General features: G+C 31.9%; 2 protein-coding genes and 1 long non-coding RNA gene across 3 annotated transcripts; all 3 read left to right on the plus strand.

The window, feature by feature from the left end:
• Positions 1-510: 510 nt before the first annotated feature.
• On the plus strand, positions 511-1,451 carry LOC146959271 (uncharacterized). The gene is made up of 2 exons (XR_015024867.1): positions 511-638; positions 903-1,451. It is a non-coding gene; the product is annotated as an uncharacterized LOC146959271 (long non-coding RNA).
• A 2,127-nt stretch (positions 1,452-3,578) lies between these two features.
• LOC146959272 (E2F-associated phosphoprotein) lies at positions 3,579-8,490 on the plus strand. Its single transcript, XM_085740838.1, has 4 exons — positions 3,579-3,813; positions 4,153-5,882; positions 6,777-6,939; positions 8,011-8,490. The coding sequence occupies exons 2-4, from the start codon at positions 5,837-5,839 to the stop codon at positions 8,273-8,275; spliced, it is 474 nt and encodes a 157-aa protein (XP_085596964.1). The 5' UTR covers positions 3,579-3,813; positions 4,153-5,836; the 3' UTR covers positions 8,276-8,490.
• Positions 8,491-15,125: 6,635 nt separating this feature from the next.
• Positions 15,126-17,086, plus strand: LOC146959273 (transcription factor TCP7-like). The gene has a single exon (XM_085740795.1). The coding sequence runs from the start codon at positions 15,253-15,255 to the stop codon at positions 16,030-16,032; it is 780 nt and encodes a 259-aa protein (XP_085596921.1). The 5' UTR covers positions 15,126-15,252; the 3' UTR covers positions 16,033-17,086.
• The last annotated feature ends 1,451 nt before the right edge of the window (positions 17,087-18,537 follow it).

Here is an 18,537-nt window from a genome sequence, read left to right on the forward strand (position 1 = left end):
ACGTATGCTTCACTCTTCATTCAATAATAATAATAATAAATTAATAATAATTACTTTTAGATGGTTGATTTTGTGTAGATTCAAAGAGAGTTATTTTAAACCATTGATTTTGTTTATTTGTTTTTTCATATATTTATTTATTAAACTCAAAAAAAAAAGTGTACATTCATCTCTTATTTATTAAGTTTTAGGTAATTTTAAATTGACACTCTTAACATTCTATCTTTTCAAATTGTAGTCTATTTTTATATGCTATGAAAGTAGTTATTTATTAGTTAATTTCTTTTCAATCTGTCAAACATTCTATCTTTACTAAATGTAGTCTGTTTTTATTATTATATTTACTTTAAACATGTTATAATTATGGGAAAAAGTATTAATCTAAGTTATTATACATATTATATGATAATATAAATAGTTTTAATAAGTTTTGTGACACGTTTTGATTAATTCACACCGCAACGACCGTTATTTGTATCGCAGCGTCCGTTACAGCCGAAATCGTGACAACCTTAACGCGACCGCGATCGCGACCGCGACCGTTATTTAGAACCTTGGTGCCATTTTCAGCTCATGCATTTGTGAAACTCCACGGAGTTATAATGCAGAGAATGATTGCAATCTCTTTGACAATATTGGTGAGTTTACTCTTGTATTATATCCAAATTTCATCTTTTACTCAACATATATATACAACTTAATTACAATATAACAAGTATTGACATAGACACAAACACCGGACGCAATAGTGATAAGTTGAACCAATAATAATTTTAAAAAAATGAATTAATTGAATGTAAATCATATATGTCGGTGTCGGACACCTCGAGTCATACACCGACACAATATTTAATAGATTAGAGAGTACAAACATGCTTATATCTTTCTGTTTGATTGTGTAGAAAAATCATTCAACACAGTGCCACAAACAATTCTCAATGGCCTCCTCATTCTGGCAATCAAGTTCCTGCACTACCTATTCTCAAGGTGTTACAAATCAGCTACACCTTACACAATGATTGTGCCATTTTGGGTAGCTTTTACACTCTCAGTTACCTATATGTCAGAGTTATCATTGGGCTGAGATTGAGAGTAAAACAGATTGAAGACCTGATAACAGCATTCAACATAAGTAATTCCTTTTCCAAATGACTTATCTTCAAAGAGGCATTCGTTTTCAGCCTAATAGAAATTAAAGGAAGGTCAAAATCATGTTGGGAACTTTACATAGCCTTTTCCAAAATCATGCCATAGAGAATGGAAAAATCATCCGAAGAAGAAGAGTTTACAGTCAGCCAGTTAAGATGATAGTAAACAACAAATAGTAAATACCACTCTTTTTTTATTCTGTAAACAATACTAGTGTCTCCAAAAATGTGTCATAGTTCTGCAAATTCCAAGCAATGTGTAAATGAAAATAAGATGAGTCCCATTTATTGAACTTTCTTGAATTTAAAAGCTTAGTTAAGAATCACGATCGCTGTTCCAAGCATAATATTTTTGGAAAGAACTGCCCAAAATTTGTTGTCAAACAAATTATAAAATATAGCTAGTATTGTATAAAAATGATAAATTATGAGTTATCTATAAAATACCCTTTATTAATGATATGAAAAGAAAAATTAATAGAATTAGAATAAGATAGAGTAATAAATAATAAATGATATAATAAACAAAAAAATATTAATGTTTCATCATTATTGAAAACGACTTATAATTTGAGATTTTTTTCTTTTCAAAACGATACAATTTAGGACAGAATGAGATAGTTAATTAAAGTACCCCAACTTTATAAGCTCCAGATTCGATGTATAAATTGCACAGTTGTGTACCATAGATTAGTTTGATAAAATGAAATTTGCGTATAATCTAGGATTATGTGACTAAAATGACTTTGAATTGTCAAATTTAAAATCTCAAAAAGTTCAGGACCAATTTTAGAGTATGAAAAATAAGGACAAATTCACAAAATTTATAACTTTAGAGAATAATTTGTAATTTTTTTGAAAAAATAAATTTTTTTCAAAATTTATTAGGGATCGATTTGCAAAATTTTAAAAAATAAATAGAGATCGGTGTGTAATTTTTTTGAAATATATGAAACAATTTGCAAAATTTGAAAGAATCATACGGATGAATTTGAGAATCACGTTGCATTGAGTAAATAACGAATTTTAAATTCTTAGTTTTTATAGCGGTATTTGAAATTCTTTAAGTTTATTTTTGAAAAAATAGTTCATAAAATTCCTCTGTTTTAAAAATTCACCAAATTTACCATTCAAACAATGAAGTTTGCACAGAAGAATTTGAATTATCCTATAAAATAACATTATCTCCAAAAAAAAAAAAAAATCTTCATCGAAACATATTATAAGAGATTTTGTGTTGGTTACCTTTATTGACATGATTAGTTGAGTATCCATTACCATCATGTTTAACACAAGTAGCTGGTTCACATGACATGACATGGGGATTGTGAGGCAAGTTGGATCTTTGGGGTTAGCCTGCTTAGTCGGTCCTTTTTGGTATGATGGGTTGAGCTTTTGAATCTGTCCCTACTAGTTAGTCAGACCTGCCTAACCCCCGGCTAAAAATGGAGCGAAGACGAAGACGGGTTAGCCTATTTGGTTTTCTTGTTTTCACTAACATTACCTGCGAGTGTTGTAAATTATGGAGTATCGTGTTCAACTCCTAATGATACAAAATATGAATAAATACCCCATCAATCCCAACATAATTTCATCATTTCATGAAGATCAAGATCAATGTGTTTTAATCGAGTTTAATTGCCATATAAGGCTTCCATGTTTGGATGGAGGATTTTAAAGAACTCTGGAGAGATACAAATTTACTATATATATATATATATATATATATATATATATATATATAAGATTTTAAGAAAATTAAAAGAATAACACGAAAGACGGTTATATAAATTTTCATTCACACTTAATTTATTTTAGAAATATTATTCATATTCATGAGATGTCGGTTCAATGAAAAGATATAATCTCAAATGACAAAATTCAAATCCTCTCATGGACATTTTTCTACACAACCTGCCTGTTATTGTCACTTCAATTAATAGTAAGTTCCCCCTTCAATTTATTTTTAATAACTTCCTTAATTTTTCTTTTAAAAAAAAAAAAAAAACCATGTCTTCGTCTTTGTTCTCCTCCATTCAAACATGAAACATACCCTAAAAGTTCAAGAGAGAAAATGACATACCAAAACACAGAACATCTTACTTCAGTGCCAATATCGAAACCGTGTTTGCTAATTGCTATGGTTTGTTTGACTTAGTGTTGCATAATCTATTCTTGACCATTATACCATAGTGTTGCATAATCTTGACCATTATACCATAGTGTTGCATAATCTATTCTTGTCCATTATACCGTGGCCCGCAAGAACAGCCAAACAACCGAAATACAATAATTAAACATGGCTTTCTCTTATTTTAAACTTGTAAAATAATCAAGGAACCATTCTTAATCTTAAGAAGAGTGCTCTACAAGGTTGGTGACTTTGAGAATCTTATCTTATATAATGAACTAATTCAATGAAGCTTTCACAAATCCTTGAGTGCATTTCTTAGTGAGTTGAAGGTAAAAAGTCACCTCCTCCCCTACCCCCCAAAAAAAAAAAAGTCAACAGGAAAAGACCTTAAAATTAAACTAAACATGAACAAAGTTGTTTGCCTTTATGCCCTTTCAGGGCTTTTTGCAGGTGCCATTTTCAGCTCATGCATTTGTGAAACTCCAAGGAATTATAAAGCAGAGAATGATTGCAATCTCTTTGACAATATTGGTGAGTAAACATTGTACAATACTGCTCCCTTCCCTTGTTAAAAAACCCTCTTTTGAGATTTCTTTATCCCTTCATTTTTCAAAATTTCACGTGAATTAATATTTTTCTTTACAAAAAAAAATCAATTTACCTTATACTTGGAAAACGTTTTTCTTACTCTTTTATGATGATATCAATAATTGTAAGAGTACTTATTTTTTTGACAAATTTAATGTTATAACTTCTTTTTTTAATACATATGAACTTGGTAAGTGGATTTATAAAGCGACAGAGTGAGTATATATTTCATCTCCCACTCAAAATACAAGCATGCTTATATCTTTCTGTTTGATTATGTAGAAAAATCATTCAACACAATGCCACAGACAATTCTCAATGGCTTCCTCATTCTGGCAATCAAGTTTCTGCACTGCCTATTCTCGAGGTGTTCCAAATCAGCTACACCTTATACGGTGATTGTACCATTTTGGGTGGCTTTTACACTCTCAGTTACCTATATATGTCAGAGTTATCATTGAGCTGAGATTGAGAGTAAAACAGATTGAAGATTGATAACACCATTCATAACAAGTACAAATTCCTTTTCCAAATGAGTTATATTCAAAGTGACATGTATTTTCCAGCCTAATAGAAGGCAAACAAAGGTCAAAATCATGTTGGGAACTTTACAGCATGAATTGCCCTTTTTCAAAGTCATGCCATAGAGAATGAAGAAACATCTAAAAAAGGATGAATCTACAGAAAGCATAATGAAGAAAGGAGTGTTTGTAAACACTAAATACTCTTCAATGTTTTTATCAGCATTAATATCGCCCAAAATGTATCTCAATTCTGCAAATATCCAAGCAATGTGTAAGTGAAAATGTGATGTGTTCCATTTATTGAACTTTCTTGAATTCCAAACAGTATTTTTTTTGGGAAAATACTGCCTAAAATTGGATGTCAAACAAACCTGGATCCAATTGGAAGTTGTAGGAAATTAAAGTGTTGACTTACCAATAAGAAATTAAAGTAGTTGGTTTAAAGTCGAGGCTAAGACCAAGTACCAATAATATTTGTGATTTATCCTAAAGTCGGCCACTAGTCAATTTCTGATTTAAATAAAACTCTCAAAAAGTAAAACACTTTTAAAATATTGTGTTAAGAATGAGAATCATCTACTTATTACTCGACTTTTTAACTCTCATTCAGCCACCAAATCAACTTTATATCGTCGTAGGATTATTTGACTTTGAATAGATAGAGTATTGAATGGTGAAAGTCGGCAAACACAATTGATGTGTTGGGATATATATTCTATCTAACTTGTAATTTTCAGCTTTTCTATATTGTACATGTGGGTTTTTTCGCTAAACTATTTGAAACCACAAAAAAATATTCAAAGAGAGCATACATTTAGAGATTTTGTATTAATTAGCTTTATTAACATGGTTCTCTCTCAAGTATGCGACAATTATTTTTTGCGTCTTAACTTTCACACTTTGGTGGGAACATAAGTAAAGTCTTGATTGAAACCGTTTCTGTTAAGATTGTTTAAATTCTGACTCTCCTCGATATTTTGTTCTTTATTGAAATTTATTAACCATTTCGGATAAACACTTTGTCTTCATTAATTAGTGACAATGAAAACTTATTAGTGAATATTCCACAAATAAAAATAAGAATCCTTTAAAAAAAGGACTAGAAAAAAATCAAATCTTGTTTGAATCATCTATGAAACTTGGATGGTATTGACAACACACCTACCTGTATATAGAAAATTGATGTTTCCACATCAAAAGAGTCTAGGAAACACCACAAAAATACCAAAATTGACCGACGGCAGATAGTTAACTGCCGATGAAAATTGAGGTTAATTTTGCCATTTCATGGTGTTTTTTTACCTTGTTTAAGGTGTAAACAGTAATTGCCTATTCCTATACATATCGCGGTGGGCTTCAAAAGTTGTATACATATCCGACCCAGAAATTCGGTGAAGATTCAAATCGTTTCTCTGTGTCGTAGAAAATTACGAGAGTCAAAGATGGAAGAAGGAGATGCCAAATCACCCGCCAATTCAGAACAAATAGGTAATCAACTTCATCATCATCATACTACTTGGCTACTTGCAAACTTCACTTTTTAAGTTCTTCAATAATCACTTTTTTTGTTTTGAAATTTGAAGAGAAGAAAAATACTTTGAAAATAGTTATTAATACGATGCTTCTCACAATTTGAAGTTATCTGCCAATCAAAATGTAAATGTTGTACTTGATAGTTGAGATTTTTTATTTTTATTTTTTAATTTAATAATGTTTCTGTTTATTTATCTTAATAGTTTGGGTTTAGTAGTAGTTTAATAAATGTCAAATTAACAGTTTATGTGGTAACAAATTCTTAATTGTTTGAAACTCTTTACCCTGTAGTTTAGCTAAATGCTCTATTGATTTGTCGGCAAACCCCTTTGTAGCACCGACACATCTGATCGAAGGTGTGTTACCCGTAGATGTGATTACATTCAATTAATTCATTTTCTAATAATTATTATGTGTGTCGATGACGTGTGAGTGTTGGTGTCGTATGTCGGTGCTATTGTGTTCAAGGGACTTGGTTTAGAAAAGTATGTTTTTCCCCATATAAAGGTTTTATTCACATATTTGCAATGCAATGTCTATGAACTCCATATAGATATTTTTGCAAATTGATACACTGATGTAATTTAATTCTCTTTTGCCCCTTTAAATTTCCTGGTCTTTCTAGATGTTTCATTTGCATGTGTTGTCCATCCCTTCATTTATAAGCTCCATAATCCCAATGTACAAAAAAAAAAAAAAAAAAAAAAGAATTCTAAAGTCATTTAACTGGTAGATTGCTATCCTTTGATTAACTGGTAGATTGCTACATTCTAGCAGCATATGCAATGTTTGATCTTGTATTGTGTTGTGTTAACCATCTCATTTTTGTTTATTTGTTATAAATATCAGTGTCTGATGACGATGAGATTGACTACTCAACCAAACCAGAATTTTATGATCCTGAACTTGATGATAAGGATGAAAAGTGGATTCATAAAAAAAAACATGGACGATCTGATGCAGTGCTTTCCTGCCCTGCTTGCTTCACCACACTCTGCCTAGAATGTCAAAGGTATACGCTGATATTTATATATGCAAACTTCTGTATTTTATGCTCTTTCGCGTGCATTCATACGTACACATATTATTGGTTACCCGTGCCACTTTGCGTGGGGGGGTGTGGGTCGTATTAATCACAAACTTGGAAACAGAAGGACAATTAATCTTGACAATCCATATATGGTTTTACGGTCACATTTAATTGTTCTCATGAGTTATGAGAACTATTGTACTAAACATGGTTATGTCTATTGCCTATTACACATTTAAATTGGTAAACTGCATGATCCAGTTATTTTATATTCGATCAGAACAGTCCTAGGTTGCTTGTGATTGCTATCGGATTGTATGAAAATATCTTATAGTGTCTCGATATGTTATCTTACAGTACCTTAGCTTGTCTCTTAAGAACCCAAACTGAAAAAAAGAGAACAAAACAAAGCAGATTGTTCGTTTCCATTTTTTTATTGTTTCAAATGAAAAAAAGAGTACCAAAGTAAAATACTGCTTGTTATTCAAGTTTCCTGATTTAATATATCCATTTGTTTTGTCTGATCATTGTTAATGAAACAAAACATTTTCATCTTCGAAACAACGAAAACTCCTCCCGAAAAGATTTTGGTTGCTGTCTTCTCGGAAAATTGTATTTCGACTTCATCAGCCTTCATATTCTGTTGTAAACTTCATGATAGTGTGCATTTAAGGAGATACTCCAGATTTAAGTGTATTCCTAGGTTATTACTTTAGGTTTTAGTCTTTGACTCCATAAGATATGTGAGACGTGAACATTATTCAGGAAGCAAGCTTGTGTTTATACCTTTTTTGTAAAATACTAAGTTTTCTTAACCAAAGTATAGATCTGAGGTTCAAAGTTGAAACCTAAAAACAAATTCTGTTGATTTTTATTCCACGAGGACTTTAGAAGTCTATGATGGGTTTTTTGCTGTGTTATTTATTTTTATCCCCCTCAGAAAACAAAAATTCAAATAAAACACATAAATGCTGATTTTGGTCATGGGAATTAGTACTGGTATAACTATGTTGTGGGTTCCGAGTTGTGACGTCATTAATGTCTGTCTTGCAGGCATGAGAAATATTTGACCCAGTACAGAGCAATATTTGTTTCAAACTGCAAGATTGAGGATAAACAAGTTCCGATACAAAGAAGCTCAAAATCAAGATCAAGAAAAAGAAATAGAAGGACCGAAGGATTTGATGGGAGCGATGCAATTTCAACTAGTAATGATGCAATAAAGCAAGTCTGCTGCTCTGTTTGTTCAACAGAGGTAGGTGTCATTGATGAAGATGAGGTTTATCATTTCTTCAATGTTCTCCCTAGTGAATCCTGACTTATTCAAATGTATCTGCCAAGCAGTGGTTAAATTTTGTAGCTCAATCATTCTGTTGGAATGTGATTTTCACTGCCTTGTAAAATTTAAATTCAGAAATAGTTGGTGCCAGTATCTCTTTGTTTAGATCAAAGAATACACAATCCCCCACATTTAGAATTTTTTTTTTCTCCCTTAAAAAGCCAATCCAAGCATAATATTGGTTGTCATACTCATATACCCTTCAATATATCTCTCCTGCCAATGTTAAAAAGGTTCGATCGAGTAAGGATAGTGTTCATTTTTCAAAATATAAAGTTCTATTGCTATAGTTTTTCACAAACGAAGGATCAATAAATATTATTGCTTTTAGAAATGTGATTTCATATCACTTACACTAAAAACTATAGCAATGGAACTCTGCTTCTTTTGAGAAATGGAGAGAATCTACTTCGTTTGGCACAAGGATCCTCTCCATTTACACTCAATCACCATCTCTTTCTCATTTTCCATTTCTCTCTTTCGTTAAGGGAGATGATCCATCTCTATGCATCGTGTGCAAAGCTACAGAGAATCCAGGTCCTCACTGATAGCTTTTTTTATCTGGCCACCATGAAAAGAAGGGTCTTTGTGCATCATTGTAGATCAACCACGCCCATAACTCTACAGCACTGCTAAACTTCTGAACATTGATAGAGGAAAATTATAATTATTTTATAGCGGTAATGAATTATTACAATAATTTGTTGTTGCTTAAGGTTAGATTTTGTATCTCAATCTCAGTAAATTTCTCATTCAATTATTATTTTTTTCATAGGATATCTATAAACTTATAATATGTTTTTCATAAGTGAAGGATAATAAATTAATTCTAATTGAGTAAATTTCATAATTCGAAAATCAGTTCAAACTGGAATAAAATTATTATTTTGGACATTTTGTAGGTATAACTCTTGAGTTGGGAGTGGTGGTTCATTTTGACTATAATTAGCTTTTGCTGGTCACACGGCTATGGATCTTAAAAATTAAACAGACAAAAGTTACTTCTTTTTTAAAGGCAGCACAAATACTTCTAAAAATATTTTTTAGTTTTTTTAGTATGTTTTTTACTGAACCGTGTTTTATATTTTTTGTTGTTGAAGTTTTATTACGTCGAGTTTTTTAATAAATATAAATTGTTTGTTTATCCGTTTTGAATATAAGTGACTGCAGACTACTCCCTCCGGTCTCCGGTCTCAAATGTAAGAAATTTTTCACTTTTTTGGTTCATTCAATAAATAATGTATGTGGTCTATAATAAAGATCACATACATCATTTATTGAATGAATCTAAAAAGTGAAAAGTTTCTTACATTTAAGATCGGAGGGAGTATAAGCAAAAATCAACTTTTTAGGTTCATCCATTAAAGAGGAGTGCTAGCAACACTCTCTTTTGAACACTCTCTTGCAGTCACTCTTTTATTGGGTGAAATCAAAGTAGGACCTACACTTTGGAAATGGAACCCACATAAAGTTGTGAGACATACATTGATTTCACCCAATAAAAAAGTGAGTGCTAGAGAGAGTGCTCAAAGGAGAGTGTTGATAGCATTCCTCTTCATTAAATGATGTATCTAGTCAATAATATTGATCAAATACATCATTTAATGAATGAACCTAAAAAGTTATTTTTGCTTATATTAGTGACCGGAGGGAGTATAATTTAACAGAAAGTGTATCTTTTATTTGGGGAACAAGGAAAGTGATTTTTTATATATAAATAGAAGAAATGACAATTGTAATTGAAAATTTACATATATAAGTGGAGGAGTTGGGATTTGAATCTTAGTCCCAGTGTTCGACCTAACAATTTTTGCATTTTTTTAGTTGGGGGTATGATATGTTGAGCAAATAAACTACTTTTATTAAATTGAAAGAAGAAGAAAAGAAGAGAAAAAGAAAAGAAAAGAAATGGGATCATGATCCATATTATTTTTATGGGCAAACGTGGAATGTTGCATCATTTCAAGCATAGAGATAGAGTATGCATATCATTAAAAGTTGCATCAAATCCTTGGCATAATTATCAATCGCTCCTTTTGTTCGCTTTCACTAATAAACAAATTCGTAGTGGTTGGGAAACACATAATGCATATGTTAAAATCAATAAATTAGCTTTTAAGTATAAATAATGTATTGGGTATTTATTTAATAATAAAAGAAAAAGAATAACAAATATCTATATGGTAAAAAATAATACATCTATAACGGATGATGGAAGTATGGGCAATCTTAGATTGTCAATTCGTCTATAAAAAAAATAATATTTACATACAAAAATCTTTTATGGAAATTAGAGTACTAAAAACACGGAAACAGAAATGCTAGGCAGCTGGACAAGTCAAGAATCAATGTTAAAAAATACTATATTTAATAAAAAAATTAAATATGTTTTTGGTCTATATAATACATCAATTTTTCGTTTTAGTCCTTCTAAAATTTTCCTTCGACTTTTAGTCCTAATAAAAGTTTTAGATAAAAAAATGCTAAATAAAAATTATATTATTTTTAATAAATTAAATATTATAACAATCATTATGATGTAATTTATATATCTTGATGAATTGAAGAATAATTTATCTCTTTGAATGATAAGGAGCTCAAGACTTTTAAATATAAATGGCTAACTTGAATTGAAAAAAAGAGAAAGATAAAAGACATGTTTAAAAAGATAAACAACTCTCGTATGGTTTTGTAAAACCTATGTTAAGTTTTTTTCTTTTTCATATGAACAAAATTTAGAGTGTTAGAAAGTTAGCTCGGTCTAAAGATAAAAAAAGACCTTCTAACACAAAATTATTTATAATTTATAAAAGAATTCACATTTTTCTAAAGAGACGACTAGTGAGACTCAAATTTATAACTTTAATGGGGAAATAGTCACTTTGGTCCCTGAATGAGTGACGAGTAGTCACAATAGTCCCTCAATGTATCGAAATTGCAAAATAGTTCCTGATTGTGCACTTTGTTAGTCAAAATAGTCATTGATATTAAAATATTTTGTTAATATTGTCATATTAGTTCTTCAATAGACTTACTTATTGTCATATTAGTCCTTATACGTACTTACTTATTGTCATTTTAGTCCCTATATCAAAAGAGTTATTGTGAGTATTAAGAGATTATTTAAGCTTAGAGACTATTTTGACTAACAAAGTGGACATTCAGAGACTATTTTCAAATTTTGATACATTGAAGGACTATTGTGACTACTTGCTACATATTCAGGGATCAAAGTAACTATTACCCCTAACTTTAATATTTGGGGTCTTGTTAACGAGTGCCCTCGGGGCACTTTTTAAGCAACCTAAATTTAGTAATAATTCTTTTAAAAAGTCAATTATTACGATTTCCAATGCATTAAATACATAACTTATCATTAAAAACTTACCATTTAAAGTGCTTAAAGAGTGCCCGGGGGCACTCGTTAACATTTCCCTAATATTTGAGACCTATATTTCTACAACTGCACCAAGCCCTTGAAAGTTATTTGTTTCTCCCCACCCTACATTTCTCAAAACCCTCATGTTTCCTCAAAGTTTAAAATCCAAACGTGCAAAAACACTATTTTTACACATTTAATCTCTATGTTGTTAGTCTGTTTGTACAACACATTAGCCGATCCTAGCATAAACATAATGTATGTAATCTACCTTTTACAATGCATGATCCACGTTGTATTAATTACTAATACAACGTTAGTCAGTTTGTATTAATTACTAATTATAGAATTAGTAATTAATACAGAAAATAGTTTTGATAAGTGTAGAAACCGAACGTGGCAAGATAATAGTGGATAGTGAGAGATAACAAAGCTTACAGGAGATTACAAGAAACTTCCTGTCTCTCACACAACAACAAATAAGGATGACAATGCATAATAAACTATTGTCTTCATGGTATGTACAATCAAACAAAAAAAGTCTAGCATATTCTTTTTAACATATCCTTTTTTAAGGAAAACATATCCTTTTCTATTTGTTGAATTTTTTTAGTCTAATCATCATATTTAAGTAGAATCCTCTCAAATAAAAAAAAATAAGTAGTTGTTTCATTTGATTAACTGTTTAGTGTTTTGACTAGCACCTAAACTTAGTAATTAGATTTTAAAAAATATAAGCATCCAACAACATCTATTACAACCTGGTGTACCACTTTCAGTTGGTGCATGCTATATTTTTGAGTTTTTCATGTGCAATTGCATAACTAACTCCTTCAAAGATCCACATCACATTTGGATTAGCGTTCTCAAACAGCGATTTTCTTACACATGACATGAGTAAAATATGCCGTCAATATTCGCATGCTTAAACAAAAACAACTAACTTCAAACCTGGTTGGTGCTACTGCATGCTGTATGTTAACATGAATCAAACTAATTAATATAGAATAAGATAATGTAAATATGGTAAAAGAAAAGATAATCCAATCAAACTAAAATCTAGAATAAGATAATATAAACGTGGTAAAAGATAATCCAATCAAACAAAAAACAAGTTTGAACGAGTATTACATTAATGGGAATGTCTCATGACTTAGGTATTACATTGTTTTTTCTAAATGCTCAATATGAAACTCATGACACGCAGTTAACCTTTAATAGCCAACATCCACTCCAACATTTACTTTATCAACATTGTCATGCAATATAGTCATTTCCTCTTGGTCAAGCTTGTTATATATAGCCTTTTCTTTTCTTTTCTTTTTTTGTCAGGTAGCCTAGTGGCTAGAATTCACCTTATAAGGTGAATAAGTGGGGTGTCCGGGGTTCAAACCCCGGACCCTGCATATAATAATGCATTGTTCTACCAACTGAGCTATGCTCACGGGACAAGAGCGAACTTAACAAAAAAAAAACTAGTCCATTAGACATAAGTCTTGCGGCTCAAAATCCATCTCAAACTTTTTATTTATTCAATGTGAGATTCAATAAGTGCCTATATTAATCAAAAATAATATTTTTAAGGAATTTTAATCATAAATCTTGTTGCAGCTATATCTATTGTGTACAACTTAAAAAAAAAAAATAACAACTGCAATATTGCACATGTTAAACTAACTAGAAAATACAACTATTTATTGAAAACAACAATTATTTATTAAAAAATTATATATTTAATAGAAAACACGCAAGTTTCAATACCAACACGGGGACACTATTTAAGCATGCTAAATAAAGTAGTTATTCTTTCAAAATTTAAAAGTTTTCAATTTCCAATGCACTAATTACACAAACTTTTATAAAAAGTTACTATTTAAGGTCCTTAACCAGTGCCCCGGGGCACTGTTAACATTTCCCTTTATATATTTGAATGAACATTTTTATAATAAACTTTACAATGATATTTATAAATTTATACTAACTAAAAAACTTATGCGCAAGATCATGACTAACATTAATAATATATATATAAGGAGGGATATATTGATTCCAAGAGTAAGTGTTTATAGTTACTCCAAATCTTGTCCTTCCATTTCAATGTTTATGAATGATTATGATTAATTATTAATAGCTGTTATGGTGAGGTCTTTCTTTCCTCTGCATCAAATCACTTGTAGCAAAACACAGTAATCCACGTGAAAGGCAAAGCGCAGAACAATTTGGAAATTGGCTTTGAGAAATTAGTCACCGTAGTTTGATCATAAATTCCTATCTTTTATTATAGTATTTATCAAGAACAGATGGGATAAGGAAGATTGATAATTAGGCACCAAGATCCAACAAGGCAAAATAGACGGTTGTAAAACCTAATAAAAAATAGATCAATTTTGTTCATAAAAAACCTAAAACTAATGCAATTGGATTCAAAGAAGAAGACAACGCTATTGATAATTGAATTTCAAAATTTGACAATCAAAAGTGTTGAGAGAGAGATTGCCGAGACAGGAGAAGAATTGAGAAGATGATGATGCCCGAGAGTTTAGAATGATGGAGTACATAAACCACACCATAACAATTATTAATAATTAATTATGACCATTTATTGATATTAAGATGGAAGGTTAAGATTAGAAGTAACTATACACGCTTACTCTCGGAGTCAATATATCCCTCCTATATATATATATATATATATATATATATATATATATATATATATATATATATATATATATATATATATATATATATATAACTACCTCGTGATATAGTGATTGTCCAAAATTGCATTGTTGCGAATGTTTATCTACATCGCTAATTTTAAAAAGTGAATGTTTATCTACATTTTTCTTTCATAAACCAACATTGATATTGGTATTATCTTCATTTCTCCCTCTATAACACTTCTCACTTCATACCAAATATCCAGAAAGTAGTTATAAAGTATTTTGACTTGGTCAACTCTATATCATACTTTATTTGTTTCTTATTCAACAATACTTTGAACCAACTAACCATGATAACAACCTTCAAATCTATCTTTGATAGTTATGTTCGTTTTTCACATGTTAGTTGATAGTTGATCGTTGTTTCTGCATCAAATTATTATGATTCAATTGACAAAAAATTTACTTCAATTTCAATCAAATAACTAATACATGATTTGAAGAATTATTTTTTACATAAACAATTACTACTTTTATAAATTTAAGAGACTAAATTTATCTTATCTTCTCCACTTAGTAGTTTGTTTTGAGTAAGAAAAAATGGATATGGAATAGTAAAGGAGTAAGTAAGGAGAATGAGAAAGCGCGTGAGAATGAGATAGTAGTACTAGTACAAGAACAACAACAGTAGAGAAAAGTGGAGCCCATCACCCATGTGCCCTCTTCCTGTCTCCACCAGCTCCTGCCGCTCAATCATTAGACTTCTGTTCCCTCTTTCTCTATCACTCACTCACTCACTCAACTCTCAAACCCAACCCTTCCGAACGAACAAACTTTAATTCCTTCATACCCTCAAAACTACTAAATAAACCACCCCTCTTCTCTATTCCATCAAAATTAGTAGCAAAACCATGTCTAACCCCGACGGAAACACAACAACAACCACCACGAACGGTTCAATCATTGACCCAAACCGACAACAACTAGCCGTCAAAAAACCGCCGGCAAAAGACCGTCACAGTAAAGTCGACGGCCGTGGACGCCGTATTCGTATGCCAATCATATGCGCCGCACGTGTCTTCCAGCTCACACGCGAATTAGGTCACAAATCCGACGGTCAAACCATCGAATGGCTCCTCCGTCAAGCTGAACCCTCCATCATCGCCGCCACCGGTACCGGCACAACTCCGGCGAGTTTCTCTTCTCTCTCCGTTTCACTTCGTGGCTCCAATAACTCTCTCCCTTCTCCTTCCTCCACTTCACTCGACCACAAACCGCTTCTCTCTCCTACGCCGTTCATTCTCGGTAAACGTATTCGCACTGATGATGATTCTTCTTCTTCTTCTGCTAAAGATGATGCTCTTTCTGTTGGTTCTCTTTCAACACCGGCGGCTCTTTGGGCTTTACCTGCACGGCCTGATTTTGGTCAAATTTGGAGCTTTGCTGCTGCTGCCGCCGGTGCTCCTCCGCCGGAAATGATGGTTCAGTCTTTGTCTCAGCAGCAACATCAGGTTCAAGCTAATTTCTTCGCTCATCATCATCAGCAGCAACAGCAACAACAGCATCAACAAGTTATGGGTGAAGCTTCAGCTGCTAGAGTTGGGAATTATCTTCCTGGTCATCTCAATTTGCTTGCTTCGTTGTCTGGTGGACATGGAAATTCTGGTCGGAGAGATGATGAACATCATTGATTATGTTTGTTTGTGAGTTAGTTTTTTTTTGTGGTTGGGTCGCAGTGAAGATGGTGTGTTCTTGGTATATAGTATAATTATTGATGTTGTTATGGATGTTGTTTTCATGTGTGTGAAAAGTAGAACATTTTAGGGTTTAGGTTTTTTTGTTCCTTTGATTTTGAATGGAGAAGTCCATTGATCAAAGGAATTCAATTAGGGATTTTACTTCCTTCTGGGCTGGAAGATTGATTCATTAGGGTTCTTTTTATTTTAGATGTTCAAATTTGTTTTAATTAGATTATGGGGTTTTGCAGAAGGAGAGGAAAAAAGTATGATATTTATTTATGTGATAGTGGTGATAAATTGGATTGAGGCTGGAATAGGTTTTCAGAACCTTGATCATTGTGCAACAAGTGCAGTGGGAATTTGTTTTGATTGTTGTTGAGTTGAAAGCTCTCCAAGTTTGGATGGTGATGGAATGATGAATTAATGGCTTCTGTTTCACTTTCTTAGTGGGGTTTTCAGTTATACTGATAAGTTATTGTTGCAGTTGAAGAAGTAATTAACTGCTTGAAAGCTTGTTGTTTCTGAGCTAAGAAAGTCAATTCAAATGTTGTGTATCTCAAGTTCAATTGTCATTCCCAATTTGTTGGATTGGATTGGAGTACCCTATTTTTCAAACATTAGACTTATATCTTGGTCTTGGCTGCATTGTTTGAGATTAAGAGAAATTGGGGTCCATTTAAACTGGCAAATGCATGTTTTGATTTTGACACAGCTGCTGTTGGTGAGTGGTGACTACTGGTGAGTCATGATCTGTTTCTTTTCTTTCTCCATTTTCAACTTTCATGCTCCTTGTTGGCTTATTATTAGATGTTGTTTTGGAGGTAATTGGTGTGTCAAAGATAAATGTTCAAGTTATGACCTTTGTTTTTAGAATTTTATTTATCTTCAATTCTTGGTCATTTCATAGATTGATCAGCGTGAGAATAATGTTTTCTTGCATTGCATGCAAGTGGATTGTTTTGGGATGCCAGTGATGTGAATAAAAACCCATCTGTTTCTTTCTTTATTTTATCTCATGTTATATCATTTTGCTTTATCTTTAATACCACTAGTATTTTTTTTTATTGGGAGTTATTGATCTTTTGTGATTGTGACCTGGCTATAGTATGGTTCATTTGGTTGATTTTCAACCTCCACGTTCACACTACCGTGTTTGATTTGGTTGGAGGAGTATCTTGAGTTTTCTGGCAGTTTGTCATTTCCATGGTATTCCCTCTGGGAACTTGTCCTCTGGTTAGCTATTTCAGTATTTAAGGTAAGATAAGGTTAGGTGCATGTTGTATTCAAGTCTTAAATATACTAAAACAATAAAGATCTTACACATAGTACATGGTATAGTTACTATTTTTGATGTTTTCACCTTGGGTTAAAACTTCAAACAAATATTATGTTGGTGCATTTGATTCAGCAGTAAGTCTGTGGTTGATACTGATACAAAAATTCAATTTTGACTGGTTTATTGCAACTCAATAATGGCACATTTAAACGGGTTGTTATGGCTTTGACTTTTAAGGCCACACATATACCCTTTGAGAACTACCATGTGCACCTTCTCCCTGGCTTTACCAATGCCATGCATTTCATCATTTTCCTCACAAAAAAAAAAAAACATACAAAGACACTATTGTGACTACTGAGTTGGTGTGAGAAAGGGATTGGTCCATTGAATGGATGGTATCTTTAAGCCATAAATTAAAATTCATTTGTTAAACACCTGGCATATTAGAGGCATATAGTAGTAATTCAAACAACATACTTGAAGGTAGGTTGATTAGGTTGATGGCATCCTGTTAACTAGACATTTTAGTGAAAGTTTGAATACGCGTTCAGTTTGTTAAATTCATTGTGAGCCAATGTGATTTTGTAAAAGCTACACTTTGAAGCTTAAAAAATTACGGTATCACTGTGATTTTGTGAAATTCACGGCAATTTCAAACATGCACTTATTTGCCCTAAATTACTGCTGTTGCATTCAACTCTACATGGCTAAGTAGTTGCAAGTATAATCAATTTTTTGGGTAGGGGAGCTATTGAGAAAACGAATTATTGGTGTGTTGATATTTGGTTGTTACATCGCTCTGGCAATGTGTATATGTTGAAATTGGATTGGTGTTGCTATCTGAGTAGATAAGAATTTCTGGATAGCCTGAGATATGGAAACTGGAGGAGGTTGAGTATACCAACTCATCATTTTTGTTTATTTTTGTATTTTTCTGTGTAAGGATCGTTGTGGGGTTTTCAAATTAAGTGATGCCAACATGTTTTCTTAATTATTGCTAAACAGAAGAGTCAGCTACCAATAATTGTTGGGTCCCCTCATGGAGTTACATGTCGTGGTGAAACAAGTTGTGTTAAATTCCATGTAAGGAACGTATTTAAATCATCGTATGATGGACGTTTTGAACTTACTTGGGAACTGTTTCTGGACCTACGTTACTTTTTCACAAGGCCCTTGCA

Source organism: Medicago sativa, chromosome 1 (assembly GCF_051527215.1).
Source record: "Medicago sativa cultivar Bolivia chromosome 1, Bolivia_mono, whole genome shotgun sequence".
In the NCBI taxonomy this organism is placed as follows: Eukaryota; Viridiplantae; Streptophyta; class Magnoliopsida; order Fabales; family Fabaceae; genus Medicago; species Medicago sativa.

Coding starts and splice junctions, on each gene's coding strand:
- LOC146959272 (XM_085740838.1), top strand. CDS start 5,837: ATGGAAGAAGGAGATGCCAAATCACCCGCCAATTCAGAACAAATAG. Junction 5,883..6,776: donor CGCCAATTCAGAACAAATAG/GTAATCAACTTC, acceptor TATAAATATCAG/TGTCTGATGACGATGAGATT. Junction 6,940..8,010: donor CTCTGCCTAGAATGTCAAAG/GTATACGCTGAT, acceptor TCTGTCTTGCAG/GCATGAGAAATATTTGACCC.
- LOC146959273 (XM_085740795.1), top strand. CDS start 15,253: ATGTCTAACCCCGACGGAAACACAACAACAACCACCACGAACGGTTCA.